Genomic DNA, 20,826 nt, shown 5'->3' on the forward strand with positions numbered 1-20,826 from the left:
GGTCTGTGGCGATAGAGAGTTCACGCGATAAGTTAAATATAGGAAAATACCTATTGAATATCGGTTAAAGTTTGTAACATACAAAACATTTATTATACACAGTAATTCATTACGCTCATTTATAAGGTTGTACACACATTCATTTAAATTGGCCCGGAAAGATGTCTAATTAATAATTATAAATGAACTTTGATAGTACGGAGATTGTTCAACAAACTAAGCCAAACGAAGCCAATACCCGTTCTAGTCGAACGCAACCGTTACGAAATCAATGCTGCATAAAAATTTACATCGTGATTGTTGTTCTCTGGGTTCCTTGTTACTAATAGGTTGATGTATGTATCTAATGTCTCTGTAATGTTGGGATATTTAGGTGGACATTTTTTTTAATTCTTATATAATTTTCTTATTGTACCTAAAAACAAATAACTATCGTAATTTACGTGTAATCGACACGTATACAAGTTAATACTTGATTCTTTTAATTTTTCTAAATGGTTTATTTGAATACATATATTTTCAAATAACCAATATATATTACTGAAACTTCAGTGATTTTTCTATAAACAGAGTGTTATAGTCCGCGCATATACACGTATTACGTATACTTTAATAATTTACAAAGAGCGACCGATCCGGTTGTTGTGAAGGAATGAGATAGATACAACGCGCCATGAATCACTTCTCACAAGTCACAACGGGCGCAACTCGCAGCCGTAGAGGTGGAGGTGTGCGGGCGGTGAGGGGTACGGATTGTACAGCCGAACGGAACGAAACGAACTAACGACAAAGTACAACTAAAAACAGTTGAACAGTCATCTGCGGCGCGTTAGCGTGCGTCGCTCGTTTCTGGAATGTGCGTTCATCCGATATACTCACAATTATTATTCGTTAACAGAGTGAAGTAGCTTTACGTAGTAATTGTTTCACTCGAAAAAGAGAGTGGTTTTGCCGATCGTGCTCGAGTAGAACGCGTGTGACAACATAAAAGGTGTGTTTATGTGTGTGTGGTGGCGTGGATCGTCGCGCAATTATTAACGATGATTCACTTGTGCGCGGGTGAAATGCAGCCTATCGGACTTGTTGACATATGTTCAGGAGGCGTAAACAAATGATATCAAATTCATAATATAATGGTGGACTGATTCATATTTCCGCGGCCGGTAAGAATTTTATTATCTTGTTATTAGTGTCAGGTCTTAGATATGAGGAGCACCTACATTCACCATAACATTTTGGAAGACTGAAATCGTTTGTCCATACTGTTTCATCTGACAGTCGGTCGATCGATGGGTCAAGGACTTGCTAACACAGTAGTATCCCGGTAATCTTATAAGTTTTTGCTAACGTGCTGATAATATTATAAACACAGTCACTTATTTGTTCAATCAATATAAATGAAGGCGAAAAATATATACTTCATTAATTTTTTTTAATGCTCTAGAATATGATTGAAATTTTTTGTCGAATATGCAAGCCAAATTCCTGCGCGATTGTCACATTTATAATGAATTTTATATATAATAAATCATTCAAGGTAATGGACATTTAACGAGTAAGCAATCGATTAGAATGTCAAATTTGCAGAAATGAAAATTAATTCCTAGTAAACTAAAGCCAATTTTAGATAAAGCACATCATTGCCAAACGTTATCAAAGTTTAGATAAGATAGGAACCTATGGATATGGTAGTTATGTAGGAGTATTTTGTGAGAGAGGTAAAGTACGGCGGCGTGCTGGCGGCGACCAGGGGACAGGCGTCGCCAGGGCCGCCTGGCTTGGCGCCAGGCCGGCGGATAGCGGTCGCTCGCTGGGATTCCTTTGTTTCTAACAACCTACCAATGTTTTGGACCTTTTTATATTTACTGCTTTTAAAATATTTAATAATGATAATAATTGCTAAGACATGTACGATTTAGTAAGTACTTGATATTATGACTATCTATATTGAGGGATGTAGTAAATAGATATCGATACAAGGAAATAATACCTGCCGACCATTCTTCACCATGTTAACCACCACTTTGCATAAAAAACGAACTCTAGGAATAACATAAGTAGATACTTGGTAGGTACACTGATCCCCGGTGAAACAGTCGATTTACATCTGTGTGCGTAGTGCGTACTGCGCTTATTTGCTCGCTCGTTATAAACTAGTGGAGCGGCTTGCTTGTCTCCGGTTCTCAGAAATTGTAACGCCTTCTTGGAACGCAGTAACGCAGTCGTCCACAAATGCCACGAGTGAGCGCAAGCGAGGTCGCAATTCGCACTACTACATGCATTGACTTTATGTCTAGATACACTCACATTTCTGTTTTTAACATTCTCTCATCGCACTTGTTCGCATTATACTTGCATGCCTTAATTGAATGAAACATAAAATAAAATGGCGATAATGCCGATCAAGATATATATATGGCATATTTTTACTTGAATTTTAATAAAAATAAAAGTCATAAAAAGTACAATAACACTACTAGATAAGTATAACAACAAATAAACATTTTAACTATAAATCTTTTAAGTTACCTACTATTTAATAAGACATAATTATATGATATAGGTACCAAATTCGCGTTACAAAAACTTGGCTTGCGTAACACGTAATATAAAGGCTGGGGATATCCTCGTCCGCTAGCGCGTTTGTACCTACCTACGTCATGATGATGTCACATAGTATACTAATAGACTCAACAGCACGACACATGCGCATTGAGTCTGCTCCTCTCCGCAAATACTTTGTTTGATAGTAGTTAGCGATTCATAACATATTCTCGAACTGACGTTTTCAGGTTAGCTTTAGTCAAACTCGTATATAGTCCAATAGTCCTAGTCCATTGGATTGTAGTTCCATAGCTGCTTTTAATAGCAGGGATTTGAAATTAATTTTTTATTCTTGTTTAGTTTATATGTAAAACTATTTGTACAAAAAAAATGTTTGTACTTTCAGATATACAAGTCGCGGTTACGATGCCGTTGACTCAGGAGAAACGTCTTGATTCCAATTTTTCAAACAACAATGATCACAGCTATCTCCATAAGAAGTTTAAAAAAATGGCTTCGACCATTTCAGTGCTTCCAGTAAGCTTACCAAAAAGTGAAGAAAATGTCCAAAGGGACAATACCATTCAGTCAGCCAGTTGTACTTCAATACCCAATGGAAGTATTGCAGCTGCACATCCAGAAATTGAAAAAATTAAAGATATATACGACAATCAAATTATGAAAGTCGAAAATAATGTACAAACTAATTTTAAATATGAAAATAGTAGGTTAAGTGCTGTAAATAATATTCAAGTGTCTGGTAAAACCAGTTATTCAGAGGAATTTTTAAAAAAGACTGAGAACTATGAAAATGATTTTAACAAAGACGCTTGCAGTGGAGTGTCTGGGCGATATATATGTCCGTATTGTAAATTGTCATGTGCCAAGCCTTCCGTTCTCCAAAAACATATCAGAGCTCACACAAATGAAAGACCTTATCCTTGTGTACCATGTGGATTTGCCTTTAAAACAAAATCAAATTTGTATAAACACCGAAGATCGAGAACACACGCTTTACGTCTACAGGGCGCAGATATATCCAATTGCCTAAATGATGAGGATTTATCTGGAGATTCCGAAAGTGATACATCCATCCCACCTACGTCACTTTCAGACACAGCATCAGATGCTTCAATAATTCGCATAGAAAATACGAGAAATAATGAATTTTCTTCTCCTGAATTGACCAATGATGGTTTAGGGAATTCAATGGGTGTTTCTTCTACCTACATTGATAATAAATTGAAAACAATTTATAAGCCGAAGTTCAGCGGTGCATTTAATCAAGGAAATGATGAAAAGGATAAGATGAAGAAAACTATTACATCAAATGCTGACTTTCTTACAGAACATATCTCAAAAATTATATCAGATAATGAGGCCATTGTTGACGTTATTGAAACACCTTTACAAAAAAAATATAATAAGATTAAACAAATAGCAGAAAGTAAGCAATTTCTTGGCGAACGAGAAATAAAGCAAGAAATTACACCATTAAACTTAACAAAAAATACTTTTGAAATGGATAGTCTAGTCAGAAAAAGGTCGCACTCTGAAAGTTTTTCACACACCGATGAAATAAAGCACCCTCTCAATCCTGAAGGCTCTATTATAAAAGATCTTCTGTTAAAAACAAAAGCAAATGGTATGAACTCTTTAACGGGTGAAATAGAAGATAGTCTTGGACCCGTGTTTATCTGCCCACTGTGCCAGATTATGTACCGAAGTGCAGATAATTTAGAGATTCATAGACTTTATTACTGCAAAGGTAATTTATCCAATAACATCTCTATTCCACACAAAGATTTAAAAAATACACGACCAGAAAATGTGTACGTTAGAAGCAACTCAATAAATGTCAGACTGCCGGAAAATCAAAACAACCAAAATACAAGATGTAACATTTCCACAAAATCACCACCTTTAAGGAACAAGCCGGAGAATCTTGTTATAATAAAACCGGAAAGTGATATTATAGCACCATTACCATCTCCCGGTCCGCTTCTTGGAAACACACGTCTTGTTGACTCCAGATTACCCACTGAATTTAATAGATTAAATGAAAGCCTAAGAATGAGAACTAAAGACTCCAGTCCGAAAAGAAGATTGGATAGTAGGTCTGATAGTTATAGCCCACGGCTGATAGAAAATGTTTCTCCACGTTCCCTAGATTTATATACACAGCCTAAATTAAGATGCATTGATTCTACAACTGCAACATTAAGAGCTATTGATGAAATGCAAATGAGGCACAATTCAACCTCTCTTCAAATGTTTGGTGGAGAAGTAAAAATTGTTGATCATTCTGGAAGTACGACGACCTTACGAATAGAACCTAGTAAAAATCAATTATCACCAATAATGATCCAACAAAATCTTTCTCCATCTAAGTTTACAAGTGATTCAGAAGCTAGCAGTGTTGTTGTTAGATCAGGTTTACATTCTGGTGGGACTATAGTTCATAATCCACCAACACCAAAGGAAAATATGACTACGCCTCAGACACCTAGAATGTCAGTGTCTACGCCGAGTATTCAAAGTGGAATATTAAATATTCATGACATAACCCATTTTCAGTTCCCACCGCTCAGCGCAATCACGGCTTACAATCCATTGACATTACCCCCTTTAAGCCCTTCATCCTCTCCTAATGGTGCAACGACTATATTACATGGAGGAAAACTCATTCCACATGTGCCTGGAATACCAGGGCCGAATACAACTGGTATCTTTGTAGGAACCCCAAACGTACAGCATAAAGGCAATGATATCTACAAGGGAAACCTAAAATCAATCGACGGAGTTCAAGATATCACACAAAACTCTACTACAAGTAAAAATCCTGTTGTAAATTATGATAAAGGATTTAATTCAAGGAATTCAAAACTTAGACTGTCAATGCCTGATGCTAAGTATGACCACAAAGATATTGAAATGCAAACCATGAATAGCGTGCCAATAATAACGGTGAAAAACGTTGATGAGCCCATTACGAATCCAAGAAATTTTTCACCTCTTGTAAGAACTACAATTACAAAACAAGAGAATCCACTTAAACGTAGTGCCGATGGAAGTAGAATACCAGTTCTTAAAGAGAATAGTAATTATTTATTGAACAAAAATAAAAGCAAAGAATATAGTACGTTAAACAAAATTGTAGAAAAATATTCAGATAATGATCTAAAACCTTTTAATTTCGAAAACTTAATAACAAAGGCCGAAATATACAATAACCAAATCCAAAGTTCATCTGAGGTACAAAGAAATACAAATGCCCAAGATACTTCAGCTATTTCTTTACATAATGAGAGGTCAGAAACATCTTATTTCCAAAAGAATTTAACTGTTTCATCAACATCTGAAGATAGAAAACCAAAATTTTTAAGACCCTCTACTCTTCCATTAAAACCGGGTACATTTACACCCAAAAGACACCATGGTATAACTCCTAATGCTAATACTATGCCACTAGTTTCACCAGAAACACCGCGTCCTGCTAAAGCTTACGGACAGCTTTATTTGAATGGCAATGCATATACTTACTTAGGACTTAAATGTTCTACTAAGGTATTCTATTGCACAATTAACCGGCCACAACCAACCTACGTTCCAAATCAACATTTTCTCTCGATGTATAGTAATTGGCAGGTAATTGTTATTGTCGTGCAATTAAATATAGCATTTGTATCAAATTGAGGACATGATTTATTTCAATGATTGAATGTTTACAGTTATTATCTGAGTTGACGCCAGACCCATTGGGATTGTCAGCATCGTCTGCTATGTCTTTATATGACTCACGTCATCGACCGCGAAACGTGGCTGTCGCTGTGATTAAACAGGATCTCATATTGACTCATTCATCACAATGGAATAAAAATTTGAAGGACAATAAACAGGTATATTTTGCATATTATGATAGTATGATGATTTGCGTAGTTGTGCAATTACAAAATATTATGGCATTATTTATGCAATAAAACGTCACCGCTGTCGGTGTCTAAATCAGCGAAAGCTAGTTATATAATTTTAACTATGTTTTAGTATTGATACTTTTTTATATAATTTGTTCGACGAATATGTACATAAATTGTTTTAGAATCAATTTCAATTTTCTTCTAAAATTTCAGACAATGATGGCAATCGACACTAAAAAGGATGATAGTAAAGTAAATTCAATGGATTGTTCTATGACGACAAAAAAAGAACTAACTGGCGGTTTTGAAAGTAATGAAGAATACACCTATGTTCGTGGCCGCGGAAGAGGGCGCTATGTGTGTTCAGAATGTGGAATACGTTGTAAAAAACCGTCGATGTTGAAAAAACATATTCGAACTCATACCGACGTAAGACCGTATACATGTGTACATTGCGCATTTAGGTAAGATTTTTTATGATCTGTTAGTTATGTCGTTTTTCACTTAATTAACGTTTAATGATAGCGTGAGCTGTGTAATCTTAATTCCTCCAACTACACATTAATAATTAACTACAAGGAGTAATGTTTATGCGTAAATTTTATTATTAAACAGATTTTGCCAATGTACCTTCATATAATACTTGTATTTACAAAACGACTATTTTAATTTTCTAATATTAAAAAGTTTGCTAAATCAAAATCTGGCGGTAGATGATTATCTGATCAGATACTTCATAATTGTAAGTCTGAGTTTACTCATTAATTTACAAATTTTAATCTCAGTTTCAATTTCAGTTTTAAAACAAAAGGGAATTTAACAAAACATATGAAAAGTAAAGCGCATTATAAGAAATGTTGCGAATTGGGGATAAATCCAAACGAAGGAAATGACTCAGAGGGTGTAGAAATGACACCATGTCCTGAAGAAACCGACGAGGAAACTGATTCCGAAGGCGATGATGGAAATGAAGGCGAAACGGAATCAAGTGGTATGTCTATATATTGAACATGGAACAATTATTAAGTTATCGTAGTATCCTTCATTGGATAAAAATCCTACTAAAAACATACACATACTTAATTTTAATTAATGCAATTATGGCATAATACAATTAAAAAATTATTTGTCTCCATAGTTTGCTTTACAGGGTGGTTTTTAACACTATTTTATTTTTATTATAGAAGTACTTGTAAATAATTAGTTACTCGTCCCGGGTCTGCCTATTTGGCCGTTTATAAATTTTTAATTTATTATTCTTACCCAAGCAAAAACAAATCTGAGAAAACATTAATAATAATAATTATACCTCAATCTTTCTCGAGTTATAAGTGGTCTAACTAACAAGACTTTCTTTTATATATAGAAGAAGCTTTTGAAATAGGAATACTCCTTGTATACAATTGATTTCATTTCAGATACCGAGTTTTGTAAATCTCGGCTACCTGAGCATGAGGCTGCCCATTGTCTGTTGTCGTTGGGAGGCAATAGACCTGCTACAACAACCACTCCTGGGTTAATAACTAGCGCCAGACCGTCTACTTATCCCTATACGCCTATAATCTCGGATAGTATGACACTGGACTCATTGGACTACAGCACAGAAAAATTACAGGTCTCGAAGAGTTTAACAATCGATACTCGAATGGAGATGGACAATAATGAGCCAATGGATCTAAGTAAAAATGATTTAAATACGCCCACGAATTTGCCTGAAATTCCGACCGCAAGAGAATCTAGTGTTTTAGCATCTTTAGCTTCTAATACAGCAAAATTACCTCAACATCAAACTCAGTGGGTAAATGGGGAACCTATGTTACATACATACCTTACAGAAATGGCCCTCTTAGATTCAAAAATAAAACAAAGTCAACTAACAGGTAATATAGGTAAAGTTAAAAAAATCGAATTAGAAAAATCTTCAGTTCCTGAACGAGATGAAATAAAGGAACAAACAACCAAAATAGAGCCTGTTACTAGTAAGAGTAATACATTGGCTCTTCATGCTAACAGAAATGAATTCATCTCCACTTCTATAGCTAAAGAAGAAACTATAACTGCTAGTAGTGAATGCCAAGTGACTATAAATGGTAATATTGAAACCAAAAGAGCTCGTACACCTAGTAATTCTAACCCGGAAAATGCCAAACAAGTTGTTTCTGAATATTTAAAACATGCTAGGATAAGTCTTATGAAAACATTAGATGAAACAGGCATTCATGAGAATTCAAGCGATGATAGCAATGGTAGTAAAGTATGTATTGAAGAGAAAACAAAAATAGAAGACGTTTCGGAAGGTGATGTAGCAAAATTACCTCTAGATGACTCCATAGCTCCAAAAATTGTAATTGGTGGAGTAGCGTTTAAAGTTAATAAAAATAAAGATTATGATTCTACAGTTCCTTATTCCCCTGGGAAGTTAATGGACGATGGTCGTAGAGTGTGTGATTTTTGCAATAAAACATTCACAAAACCCTCGCAATTAAAGTTACATTTAAATATTCATTATATGGAACGACCGTTCAGGTGTAGCGTATGTGCTGTAAGTTTCCGCACAAAGGGTCATTTACAGAAACATGAACGTTCCGGTTCGCATCACAATAAAGTTTCAATGACATCAACATTCGGAGCTGCAACTTCGTTTAATCCTAGACCTTTTCGATGCTCTGATTGCAACATAGCTTTTAGAATTCACGGACATCTAGCAAAACATTTGCGTAGCAAAATGCACGTAATGCGTTTGGAATGTTTATTTAAATTACCATTTGGAACTTTTACGGAGATAGAACGTGCGGGACTTAGCCTAACTGATATTGATACAACAGATTGTGCAAGTTCTTTAGCTAGTTTGCAAACTCTAGCTCGTAAACTACACGAAAAAGATCCCACGCGTTTAGAATATCGGGAACCGAGCGGTTCCGGGGTGCCTATACCTCCTGCGGGCAGGGAGTCTTCCGAGGAAGAGGAAATTGCGGTAGCTTCAGAAAAGTCGTGTGAAAATGAGAATAGTGAGATGAAAACTATTGAAAATAGTGATTGTCAGGAAACTGAACGAAATACTTTTAGTGCCACAGATAATTAGTGCCAAAATGTTTCTAAGTAGAATATTTTATGTGCAATTTTGTTTTTATGGTTATTTTAAGGTGTAATTATAATTCCTTGCTTAAGACTTGGAGATGTGTGAAAAACAAAATGAAGCGCTTTAATTATAATATACAATCCTGTATTTTATTTCAGCAAAGTTACTTGTAAATAACTCATATTGATATATAAATATAAAATTGTTATAGTTGCTTCCAGCATAAGCTTATATATGTATCTGTTATAAATAGCTGATAAAATAAGGAGTAAGTAAGGAGTGAATTTGTTAATGTTTTTCGTTTTATGATAGGAGCATCATGTAGCTTCGTCTTTTAAATGTTATCTATTTAGATTTTGTGGTCCATATTCTTAAGTCAAGAAAGCTTGAAATATCAATGAGACATATTACAAATTTTAAAAACTTGTAGTAAACTTGATAAGACCGTTATTAAAACACTTTTGTATGTATTTTTATAAAATATATACTATGATGTATTTACAATGATAAATATCTACTTCCAAATCCTTTATATCTTTAAATGTAAAAATTGGCATATCAACATCCATAAACAAAATGTAGTCGAAACCTTGTAAAACTTATAAAGTCTTCCATATCGAAAATAGATTTTGTGCTAGATATTTGTTTTATTACTAGTTACTCTTCATCATTTGGGTGAATATTTGACTTGCGTGTTTGTAAGTCGATCTGTACAAGTGTTTATTTATATATCTATAGTGTAAGCACGAGAAGAAGCTAATTATAGCTTAAGGAAACTTGTATTCAAATTTAATTTACCATAAAATTACTATATTTTAGGCATCAACATTAAGGGTTGTTAAATTTTTTATAAACTGTTGTTGTCATTTCTTGTGCGAGAACTTGTCATATACCATTATCAAAACTGCAACACACATAGTGCCCAGAAACTCTGCTAAGTGTTAATGAAACTTTATTGCTAAACAAAATATGTTTATCATGATGAGGCTGAAAGTTAACAAATGAAATCAGTAAAAGCATGTTTTTTCAAATACTGCCCAAGACTTCTACGTACAATTAGAAAGACTTGTTTGCTATACTTAAGTATGTAATATTTAATTATTTGTTTTGGGTATGGATGGGTAGAATTAATCTCTTTATAGTTTTGTCATGTGCAACCATCCTGAAGATTTGCAAACTGTTTAAAATAAAGAATGGAATAATTTTAGTAGTTTTCTGAAATATTTGACAAAAATACATGACATACCAAGTCTAGATAATGGGCAGTAAATAGCTTTTAATAAAAAAAAAAATTAAAGTGTTTGCATTCAATCAATAACATGTGTTGTGTATATATTAGTCATACCCTCTTTATGCATTGATATTACATTATGATCACTTGTTAAGTAATCTATAGATGCTAGAAACAATATAATTATGTTGTCATCATTATTTAGTCATTGGTACATACATAAGAGTATATATAACATTAATATATGTTTATTGACCTGACATCTAAAAAATAAATTTAATAAATTGTCTTCCTGACATAAAAACAAACATATTATATACTTTAAGGGCCTATTTTGATAATAGTAAACATTCAATTTGATAAATTATAATATATTTTGTAGTAACAAAAAATAATCAAAATAGTAATGAGTGTATTAAGTCTTGTTTTGAAACTTGTATTTTATTCATTGTGATAACTATTACGTAATATTAAGTCAAGGTGACTAAAATATACTTTTAAAAATAAATGTAAGGAATTTATTTATAAAATTTTGTGTGAAAATATTCCTAATTAGAAGGTGTAACTGCTTTATATCAAGTATATTGTGTTCACTCTATGTAGTTACAATAGTATCGTTCAAATACTACTACCTTGGAGTAACTATATATTACCCAATTGTTATGTAAAGTCTCATAATTAAAAAAAAGAATATTGTGAACATTAGGTGAATGTAATGAATTAATACAAACTTGTCAAATATTTACCCATTTATTGTTTACTATACATTTAATAAATGGATATTTTATAAAGGTAAGATTAAAGTAAATGTAAAATTATATTTAACCTCTTTTTATTTCATGTCCTCTTCATCGCGCATCAAATACAACCACTGAAATACTGTTCAGGAAATTATTTTGCCACAATTGGATAATAAACTAAACTAATATAAATATGAAAAAATAAGAGTGTTGTATTGTTTTACTATTTCGTTTAAACCCTTTCGCTACCTTTTTCATCTGTATGATCACACAAATCTTTTGTCTCTTATTTTTCTCGCTTTTTACAAAGTTTGAATTGTATTATCTATCCTATTAATATTATAAATGCAAAAGTTTGTATGGATGTATGGATGTTTGTTACTCTTTCATGTAAAAACTACTGAACCAATTGCCATGAAATTTGGTACGTAGACAGCTGGATAACTGGAATAACATATAGGCAACTTTTTATTCCGATATTCCTATGGGATACGGACTTACGCGGGTGAAACCGCGGGGCACAGCTAGTGTAATATAAATTTATTAAATAAATTTTGCATTATTTCCATGCAAACTTTTGGCCCCTCACAGTTCATATCTTTGTTCTTTATCAGGTTTAGTTGTATGCAATACATAACCATACTAACAGAATTACTTTGGCCTAAATAGTATTATGGATATTAAACCCTAATGTATCTGCACAATCGAATTTATCCTTACCAAAGTGGGTAAATTCAAAAATATTGTTGGTAGATATGGCAGAAATGAAATAAGTCAATTTTTAACATCCATTTATAATAAGAAATGACGAGTCTAGGGATTCCACGTAAAGCGTATTGGTGTTAGCTGTAGTTTTATAAAGGATACATCTTTTCGTTCTTTTCTTGTACATTATTCGATAACCACATTCTCGACATCTGATTGGATCTCTTGGTTTGATTTCGTTTTCTCTGTGGCATTCTGTAATAAAAAAAATATATTAGTTTCACTCTAACAACGCAGAGTTAGAAGGTTCATATAAATTTATTTTAGTAAAAATTAAACCTCCACAAACGTATATCATGGGAGCCTTAGTTACAGAAGTTTCCTTATTAGTATCTGCCATTATATTATGATTATTTTTTTGCAAGTAATATTTGTAATAACAATAAATGTAATGTGGAAAATAAATGTGCTAAATACAAATCACAAAGAAAGCACACAACAAAAATATAACCACTAAGTGTCACTTTGACTGTTACCCACTTTTTTTTTTAAAGGGCAACTCGGCACTCGAAAAAGAACATCAGACGAATAATGTAGTCTCAAGTACCACTTAAACGCTAAAAAATGCATATTTTTGTGAGATACTAAAACAATATCGGTACATATTTCTTTATTAGACACAAGTTAAACACATATGATTCCTGAACACAGCAAATATTACGCTATCACCACACTACTAGGGTGACCATATGATATCCTATGTAATTTCTTTTAAACATTTATTAATTCAGCTGGACTTCTATCGAAGTGCTTTGAAGCATCAAAATACATAATTTAATATTTAATACCGGTTCGGAGAGTCGTTTTTAATACAGTTACTATTCATTATAAACGAATTGAGGTTTTCATTACCACCATGCGATTTCTTAGGAATTAACCATATAGATATTATATTAGTAACATTGAACTATAATATACAAAAGTTACGTTTGGTCAAAGTCCAAGTTTCAAATATTCAGCAAAATTGAATGTCCCTACTACGAATCTACGTTCTCTGACTAGTATATCTACGGTCTACACCAATGTATAATCCATCATATCAAAACATCATCATCGGGGACATCACTAGTATATCCATACTAATGTTTATATAACAGTATATATTAAAAAGTTTTTAGACAAGTAATAATGAGAACTTGGTAACAAAACTGAACATTTTGTAATTTGGTACAGAAAAGTAGCTGTCGCATCTTGAGTAACTAGTCCACAGATTAAAAAGTAGTTACTAAACGTCAGTCGGTTTCACCGTTAGTGATTAGTCTTAGTCTGTGGCATAATCTTCCTCTATGCCCTATGGTCTAAACTCGTCTAAACTCTTCAGTCTAGTCTACATTACAAAATACAAAGATAGAAATCATAACAATAAAGCAAAATATCGAAAGTAAAAAGAACTCGATCAATAAATTTTGTGTACGAAAAATACCTATCAATATTAACTTATTACAAAAAAAAAAATTAAAGATTAATTTGTCCATTGTTTCTAATAACATATTATTGTAAAATGCATTTCCTTCACAATTTCGATCCTGAAACTTCTACTCGTGAGCGAAGAAAGTTAAATCGAAAAAGTTATTTTATCAAGTAAGTATCCAGTGATTCATCACACCTACTGTGTTATTTTTAGTGCTTAATATAATAGTTTATTTTAGCCGCAAGTGTAAAAAATTATACAACGAGCGAGGATATATTAATGCGACAGGTGAAGATCGTTGCGATTGTTTAGATGAAAAATGTCCTGGCTGCCACTTTCCTTGTCCCAAGTGTAATTCAAATAAATGTGGTCTGGAATGCAGGTAACTTATATTTTATGTAATTAATTATTTTAGGTACCTATATGCTGAGAATATCATGTATTTCCTGAATTCCTTTCTTGATTACATACACAATATATCTGTCTTTTATATTGCAGAGTTAATAGAAAATGGATGTATGATAAAATAGAAATAGAAGGAAATGATATGGTTGTTAAAAATACATTTAATAAACAATAAACCTAATCATTCGCCAATAATTTAAAGAAATATTCTACTTCAAGTTCACCATCTTCAGGAAGATCAGTGCAATGAACAGCATTATGTATTATGGTTTTACCGTAATGTGCTCTAATGGAATCTGGATATAATTGACGTGCTAAATCCTGGAATAAAGAGATTATTAAAACTTTAAATCGATTTATTATAATTGTTGCATTACTTGTTTATTAATACATATTCTTGAGGAGCAATGGTGGCTGGGTGAGAACTTTGGGCATAAATAAAGAATGGGGGGGTTCACAAACAGACAGGGACAAGTAATAAATAGATTTTTTGTTAAATGACAGAGTAAGCAAAGGTGCACATAAGATTTTTCGAGAGTTCCATACTGTATATCCTTTGTGAGAAAACCAGCATGTTGAAGAATCAAAAGTTTCATGACATGGGACATCATTGCGGATTATGGCTAGAACTGGCACAGGGGGCCTATCTCATTGTATTGAGTGAGTGTATTTATATGGGTTGATAAATAAATGATGAATTAATATATCTTCAAGTTTACTGAATGTAAAGTAAAAAATAATTGTTACCAATCCTTCCTAAGTGTTTTGTAAAAATATTATACTTTATAACAATATTGATATTGACTGCCTGTTTTTTTGTATGTGTGTTGTTTGCTATGTTACAATCTGGCGTACAACATGAAGAAATCAATATTTTTAATGTGACTTACTGGATCTCGAGGGCCACATAGTTTTCTGAACTCACAAACACAGTTTATATTTGAGTCTAAGGATTTCACTTCTAAAGCCACACATTTACCTTCAGCCAAGTGAATGCACATAGCCTGTGAGTGAAATAATTTTTTGTAAAATCAATAGCTACACATTTATCTATACTGATATTATGGAGAGGTAAGCGCTACCACCGCCCATAAACATTTGGAGAAGCGTAAAGTCAATTGCAGGCCTTACGCCTATATAGATTTCTAATTGGGAAGGATTAAGAAAGGATTGACGAGAGGAATAAAGGAAAGGACTGGGTAGGGTACGGAAAAGGATATGGGCCTCCGGCTCCCCTACTCACCCAACGAAACAGCAGTATGCTATTTCATACCGATCTTCTGTGGAGTTGTGGTACTTCCCCTGTGCGAGCTGGCCCAATTCGTGCCAAAGCGTGTTTAACTTCCACATACATAATATTTGTTTGATAATTGATTGAAAAACACAAATAAATAATTGTAGCCTTTCTATATTTGTAATTCCAGATGCAGGTTCCATAAAAGGCCAAAGCTACCTGAGAACCTAATAATATAATTTTACCTCATATTCAGAAAGAACACCTTTGTATATTTCATAAAATTCCTGGGCATTCCCGAGCTTCACTGAAAACATTGCTATGGCTGCAATAAAAAATTTCCCTGAAGTCGCGATTTGCTCTAGTATTGCGCCGAGATTTCCATCAATCACTGCGTGAGGCTTTATGATGCAACAAGTGCAGTCTTTAAGAGTGGCTCTATACGGGACCCTGGGAATACCTTTATCGTAGCCAAAGAATAACTCCAGCATCTATGAATTTGAATAAATTTATGTCAGAGGGGACAACCGGGACGGTGGTTCTCATGATGGTGAGCCACCGCCCATTATGATTTCCAGAAGTATAATAAGTTACACGCCGTTTGCATAGCAAAGTCCCAGTTTTAAAGACAGAGGAATAAGGTAAAATTTGACGACGAAAAATTAAGGAATGGACTCTGAAGGGCGAGGAATATATAATAAATATGTACATTAAGTTTAATAAATAATTCGATCAAGTCATTTGTACTAAATTCAATAGCAACATAAGTAGTAAAATACATACATAGTAAATAGTAATATTATATTATCCTATCAAAAACATTTCATGTAAAATGTTGCATAAGGTTTGCCTTGTGAAAAAGATATCAGATCTCATGTAGAACTTCTGAATCTACACGGCCTAACTTAGCAAATTCTACATGTCTGTAAAAAAAGTATATAAGAAGTAATGTTGTTTATAAAATATGTGACCCTTATTCGAATTACATGCATATTCCTTATTATCAAAAAAGATAACTTTATTACATTAAGTACTTTTCTTGCTAATATTTGCACACGATTTCTATTGGAGATAATGTAGATACTTTACTTACGAGCTTTTAACGTGTTTTCTCTATAAGGATAAATGATAAAGGATATAAGATCACGAAAAAAGAGTGGAAGGGGTTGAAATAGGGGATGAAATTTTGTATGAAACTTCGTTATTGTCAAACCGTACACGTTGACACGTAAACCACTTGACCAATTTTAACAAATAGTATTCTTATAGACCTTGAGAAAGACTAGGCTTCACCTTACCATGTTGTGCGATATAACCGAATTCCACGCGGGCGAAGCCGCGGGCGGAAAGCTAGTGTATAAACCTGATTCGCGTCTTCCAAAGTATTGCAACCGTGCGCTACATTCTTCAATTTATTTTCTCCGTACAATTTCCTGAGGGTTCCAGGTGCTGCTTCAGCTGGATCTGTCGCCCCTAAACATTTCCGCCATTTTTTTACTGCATCAGGAGCCACTAATTCCAATCCGATAACTTCCGAAGCCGTCACATAATCTATTATGATTCTATCATAACGAATAACAATAATGATTAACAGTAATTATTATTAACCAGAGAGTTAAAAAAATCGCCTTATTAATTAAAATTAACTAGATTTAGTTTGTAGGTACTACAACAATATAATTACGGCATCATATTGCTTCCTGATATGCTCTTGTAAAGTTCCATTGCAAAATCCTTAGTAATTTTTCCATTTTTCATACGAACTATACGAAAACCGCTCTTCATTATGAAAGTTATTATTTTCCCATGGGCACTAGGTGGAACTGGTTTGATCAGAGCAAATGTGCTGTTTTTGTATAAAAATTATTATTAGCGAAAGGAAGTCTTCATTACGGTGTTGCATATTTTTTTATTTTGTGTTTACCTTTGGACATTATTAAACAAAGTTCTGCGAGTGGCTGGTGCACAATCTGTTATGTATAGTAGCTTCGAAAATATGTTAACAATATTACCTATTTGCAGCATTTCTAGTTTTAACGGAGGTAATTGTACGCGCTTTAGAAGGTTTTTTCCCTTTTTAGTATTTATTATTTGGACCGAATTATCGAAAGGATAGAAGTTCAAAACTAATTCTACGATTTCATCACCTTCCTCGTCGTACATTTCACACAAGAATGTATATTTATCAAAGTAATCATATACCTGAAAAATTAAAAAACAATGTTACAGAAATATCACATAAACATACTGTCAAGATCTAAGAGTAGTTATGCAATAGGTACAGTTAACATTAAGAGTAGTTAAGAGTTCCAGCTAGCGACTAGCGTAGTTAAAATAGCTACCATTTAGCTGCACTAGGTGGAACTTGCGCGTTATTCTCCCAGAAAAAATTGCTAATGTGCTTATCAAAACTATAATCTATCTCTGTAACCAATTTCATACAAATTCGGTGTTTTTGTGAAAAAGAGTAACATTTACATTCATCCATACGTTCTTACAAACTATAGTGTATATCTAATTAGTAGGATTTTAATATTAATTACTAGTAGGATAAATACATGTCCAAAAGTTTGCTTAGTGCTTGATTTTGCAATGCAGCATTCGTAATTATTTACTTCAAATAATACCTACTTTGAAACATAATTTTATTGATATGTTTTTATACCCACCATTTTGAAAACGTATATAATAATAATCCAACTTTATTAACGTTAAGTGGTTACTTTATATAATAAAAGTTATGTTGGTTGATAAATTGATTTGTTGAGCATTGAGCATGTAAAATTAATAACTTTGTCTATCCAATATAGCAATATAGCGCTGCCTAGCAACATCTGACAGGTAATTTAAATTCGGGCTATGGCGGGTAGAGGTAAAAAGAAGCGACTCTTGTGTGTGAAAAAGTGTTCGTTATAATTTACTTAACGCTACAATAGCCATAGGAAAACTACAAAAAAGGCGCTCAAAGTTATAAGAATATGATTGAGAAATAAAAAAACAACGAAAGAACTTCTGTCTCGTTGTGGCGCACTTTAAAATTTATTACAAAATCCAAATAAGTAATAATTAAAGCTGACAAGAAAATTCAACTGATGTCACCACATTTTACCACCACAGACTCCAGAGCAATAATTTTTGGTTATATTGAAAAAATGAACCACTGAAGTTGTTTGAATTTGGAACTTTTTTAATTGTTACTTTCTCGTTAGTTCGTTATTATTTGATAAAAATTGTCAATTGACATTTGGAAAACCATAGAAACCAATAACCATAGAAACGGCAAACGAGAAACGTCAAACACAACACAAATGTCATAACTGAAGCGAAAAATCAAAACAAACGGTTTTTCAATTTTCAGTTCTATTTTACTGAATTAAAAGAATTGTACTATTTGCAAAAATTATTAGTATATTATTAAAATAATCTCAATGGTATTGTTTAATTTTCTTCTAATAATTATTATATATAATGGAAAATATTCGACTTATTCACGAATTTGATTCCAGGAGGGTGCTTACAAGGATAAATATACATTTATAGGGGAATGGTATGATAATCAAGCAAGTCTTATAAGGCGGTTCAATGTTTTTTACTATCCTACTGATGATACAATCGAAATGTATGATTTAAAAAATAGAAAAACATTTCTCAGGAGAGTGAAAGTGAATGGTGTAACTCTAGATAACTTTTTTATTGGAAGTACTCTATACATACTAGGTAGATTAATTAAGATAACTGATTTTGCATGTGAAGATACAAAGAAAAAGCTACATAAGGATATGCAAGTGTAAGGATTTTTTTTAAATATTTTTACAAGGTTTTCATAGCAAAGTAATTGAGTCAAAAAAATAACACTATTTTGTAAAGGCATTAGTGATATTATTTACTATATTCTGCTTCACTCTGATCTTATTTCAGAACATTTGCATTAATAAAACCAATACCAACTAGAATTGCTGGAAAGATAATAACTCATTTTTATGAACATGGGCTAAAGATTTCAAAGATGAAAAAAGCTTGTATCACGTCAGAAGATGTATCTTTTCTCTGTAGAACTCAAGTTTCTGACAATACATTTCCGTAAGTATTTATTACAACTTTTACATTTAAACTTTTATATTTAACTTTTTGTAATATGTCTTTTTTACCTTTTATAAATATAATAAATAAATGAAATAATACAGTGAAGAAAAATTCTCATTCTATTCTAACTGCTTAAATTTTTAAAAGATTCCTTCTAGAATATCTTAGTGGAAATCAAGTTTATGGTATGGAGCTAGTGGGTAAGGATGCAGTCACAGTTGCTATTAAGGTTCTTGGTGATAAAGACCCATCTAAGGCTGAACCAGGAACAATCAGAGCCCTTTATGGCTCAGATCCAGTGAGAAATTGCGTCCATGTCTCACCAGACCCTGACTCTGCTATTCAGGTAAGTATATGATCATTGGCAGAGAAACTTTAGTAAGAGCTTGTGATTAACTGAATTTATATAAAGTCACTGAGTTTTATTCATTTCAAAATCTTAGTCACTTAAATTTTATAACTACAGTCTTTTTTTTTTTCTTTTTCAGGATGTTGAATACTTTTTCCCCCCTCCACCACAACACTTATCAAGGCTCAGACTCACAGCTACATTATCTAATTGTACATTATGTATTATAAAGCCTCATGCAATAAGAGAGGGAAAACTTGGAGCAGCATTAGAAGCAATAGATGAAGGAGGTTTCGAAATAACAGCATTGAATATGTTTATGGTAGAAAATGTTAATGCTTCTGAGTTTTATGAAGTTTATAAAGGAATAGTACAAGAGTATAAGGTATTAGTACAATAATAAATTTAATAAATCAAGACAAAGAAAAATTTATCTTATAATAATTGTTGCAACATGTATATATATAGCTATAAAAATTATATTTTTACTAACAATAAACATTATTTTGATTTCAACATAACTGTCACTCAAGTGTGAATAATAATAACAATTTTTTTGTTGAATAGTTGTCTACAGAGGGGTTTGTATGTTGAAATTATGATAGTTGATTTTTAAAAAAGAATATGTTGTAGGGTATGGTAGAAGAATTAGCAAGTGGTCCTTGTGTAGCAATGGAAATAGTGGCCAAGGATAAGAATCTCAATACTGCCGTTGAATTTAGAAAATTGGTTGGACCTGCAGATCCAGTGAGTTTTAGATTTCATTTTTTTTTTATATAACAATTGGTCATCAGTTAATCTACAGTTGTACTTATATTATGAAGCTAAAGAATTTGTTTATTTGGTTGAATGCCCTTATTTCACAATTACTGTTTGAATCTACAAACTGTCTACACACTTAAAAGTTCAAATAGCCATTATGTTTTTTGCATTTTTTTTTTCAAAAAAGAAATAACGAAATTTGTACAAATGTTCACCCATGCATCAAGGGAATATATATACTTAGTCTGGCCATAAATACTGTTACACTTAATTATAAAAAAATATTACATTTGAATTTCGAATCTG

At 32.7% G+C, this 20,826-nt stretch overlaps 5 protein-coding genes across 5 annotated transcripts in view; 3 read left to right on the top strand and 2 right to left on the bottom strand.

Annotated features, from left to right (window-relative positions):
• Window positions 1-709: 709 nt before the first annotated feature.
• Window positions 710-11,716, top strand: LOC119829715. The gene is made up of 6 exons (XM_038352354.1): window positions 710-1,163; window positions 2,951-6,192; window positions 6,276-6,443; window positions 6,675-6,925; window positions 7,259-7,452; window positions 7,880-11,716. Exons 2-6 carry the CDS (start codon window positions 2,971-2,973, stop codon window positions 9,541-9,543), a joined length of 5,499 nt encoding a protein of 1,832 aa, XP_038208282.1. The 5' UTR covers window positions 710-1,163; window positions 2,951-2,970; the 3' UTR covers window positions 9,544-11,716.
• Window positions 11,596-12,750, bottom strand: LOC119829716 (DNA-directed RNA polymerases I, II, and III subunit RPABC4). Its single transcript, XM_038352355.1, has 3 exons — window positions 12,556-12,750; window positions 12,379-12,471; window positions 11,596-11,642 (listed from the first exon to the last, which is right to left on the bottom strand). Exons 1-3 carry the CDS (start codon window positions 12,614-12,616, stop codon window positions 11,620-11,622), a joined length of 177 nt encoding a protein of 58 aa, XP_038208283.1. The 5' UTR covers window positions 12,617-12,750; the 3' UTR covers window positions 11,596-11,619.
• Window positions 12,751-13,521: 771 nt separating this feature from the next.
• Window positions 13,522-14,443, top strand: LOC119829727 (ARL14 effector protein-like). Its single transcript, XM_038352367.1, has 3 exons — window positions 13,522-13,857; window positions 13,926-14,069; window positions 14,186-14,443. The coding sequence occupies exons 1-3, from the start codon at window positions 13,778-13,780 to the stop codon at window positions 14,265-14,267; spliced, it is 306 nt and encodes a 101-aa protein (XP_038208295.1). The 5' UTR covers window positions 13,522-13,777; the 3' UTR covers window positions 14,268-14,443.
• LOC119829339 (nucleoside diphosphate kinase 7-like) lies at window positions 14,236-17,810 on the bottom strand. Its single transcript, XM_038351809.1, has 7 exons — window positions 17,805-17,810; window positions 17,251-17,528; window positions 17,011-17,172; window positions 16,690-16,888; window positions 15,572-15,817; window positions 14,983-15,096; window positions 14,236-14,413 (listed from the first exon to the last, which is right to left on the bottom strand). Exons 1-7 carry the CDS (start codon window positions 17,808-17,810, stop codon window positions 14,270-14,272), a joined length of 1,149 nt encoding a protein of 382 aa, XP_038207737.1. The 3' UTR covers window positions 14,236-14,269.
• An 817-nt stretch (window positions 17,811-18,627) lies between these two features.
• The window catches only part of LOC119829486 (nucleoside diphosphate kinase 7), a 3,835-nt gene continuing 1,636 nt past the window's right edge, over window positions 18,628-20,826 (top strand). Inside the window, exons 1-6 of the mRNA XM_038352011.1 lie at window positions 18,628-18,757; window positions 18,833-19,113; window positions 19,245-19,406; window positions 19,557-19,755; window positions 19,898-20,143; window positions 20,392-20,505. Of these exons, the coding sequence (XP_038207939.1) occupies window positions 18,755-18,757; window positions 18,833-19,113; window positions 19,245-19,406; window positions 19,557-19,755; window positions 19,898-20,143; window positions 20,392-20,505 (1,005 nt within the window). The 5' untranslated portion in view covers window positions 18,628-18,754. The remainder of the gene's footprint in view (window positions 18,758-18,832; window positions 19,114-19,244; window positions 19,407-19,556; window positions 19,756-19,897; window positions 20,144-20,391; window positions 20,506-20,826) is intronic.

This window comes from Zerene cesonia, chromosome 10 (assembly GCF_012273895.1).
Source record: "Zerene cesonia ecotype Mississippi chromosome 10, Zerene_cesonia_1.1, whole genome shotgun sequence".
Lineage (NCBI taxonomy): Eukaryota > Metazoa > Arthropoda > Insecta > Lepidoptera > Pieridae > Zerene > Zerene cesonia.

Bases quoted from the DNA above. Each gene is read 5' to 3' on its own strand.
- LOC119829715 (XM_038352354.1), top strand. From the start codon at position 2,971: ATGCCGTTGACTCAGGAGAAACGTCTTGATTCCAATTTTTCAAACAAC. The intron at 6,193-6,275 runs GTAATTGTTATT...GAATGTTTACAG, and splicing joins CGATGTATAGTAATTGGCAG to TTATTATCTGAGTTGACGCC. The intron at 6,926-7,258 runs GTAAGATTTTTT...TTTCAATTTCAG, and splicing joins TGTGTACATTGCGCATTTAG to TTTTAAAACAAAAGGGAATT.
- LOC119829716 (XM_038352355.1), bottom strand. From the start codon at position 12,616: ATGGCAGATACTAATAAGGAAACTTCTGTAACTAAGGCTCCCATGATA. The intron at 12,472-12,555 runs GTTTAATTTTTA...TTTTTATTACAG, and splicing joins CATGATATACGTTTGTGGAG to AATGCCACAGAGAAAACGAA. The intron at 11,643-12,378 runs GTATCCTTTATA...ACAGTATTTCAG, and splicing joins CAAGAAAAGAACGAAAAGAT to TGGTTGTATTTGATGCGCGA.
- LOC119829727 (XM_038352367.1), top strand. From the start codon at position 13,778: ATGCATTTCCTTCACAATTTCGATCCTGAAACTTCTACTCGTGAGCGA. The intron at 13,858-13,925 runs GTAAGTATCCAG...AGTTTATTTTAG, and splicing joins CGAAAAAGTTATTTTATCAA to CCGCAAGTGTAAAAAATTAT. The intron at 14,070-14,185 runs GTAACTTATATT...TTTATATTGCAG, and splicing joins AAATGTGGTCTGGAATGCAG to AGTTAATAGAAAATGGATGT.
- LOC119829339 (XM_038351809.1), bottom strand. The intron at 17,173-17,250 runs GTAAACACAAAA...ATACAAAAACAG, and splicing joins TTGTTTAATAATGTCCAAAG to CACATTTGCTCTGATCAAAC. The intron at 15,818-16,689 runs GTTTATACACTA...TCAAATTCATAG, and splicing joins CTTTGGAAGACGCGAATCAG to ATGCTGGAGTTATTCTTTGG.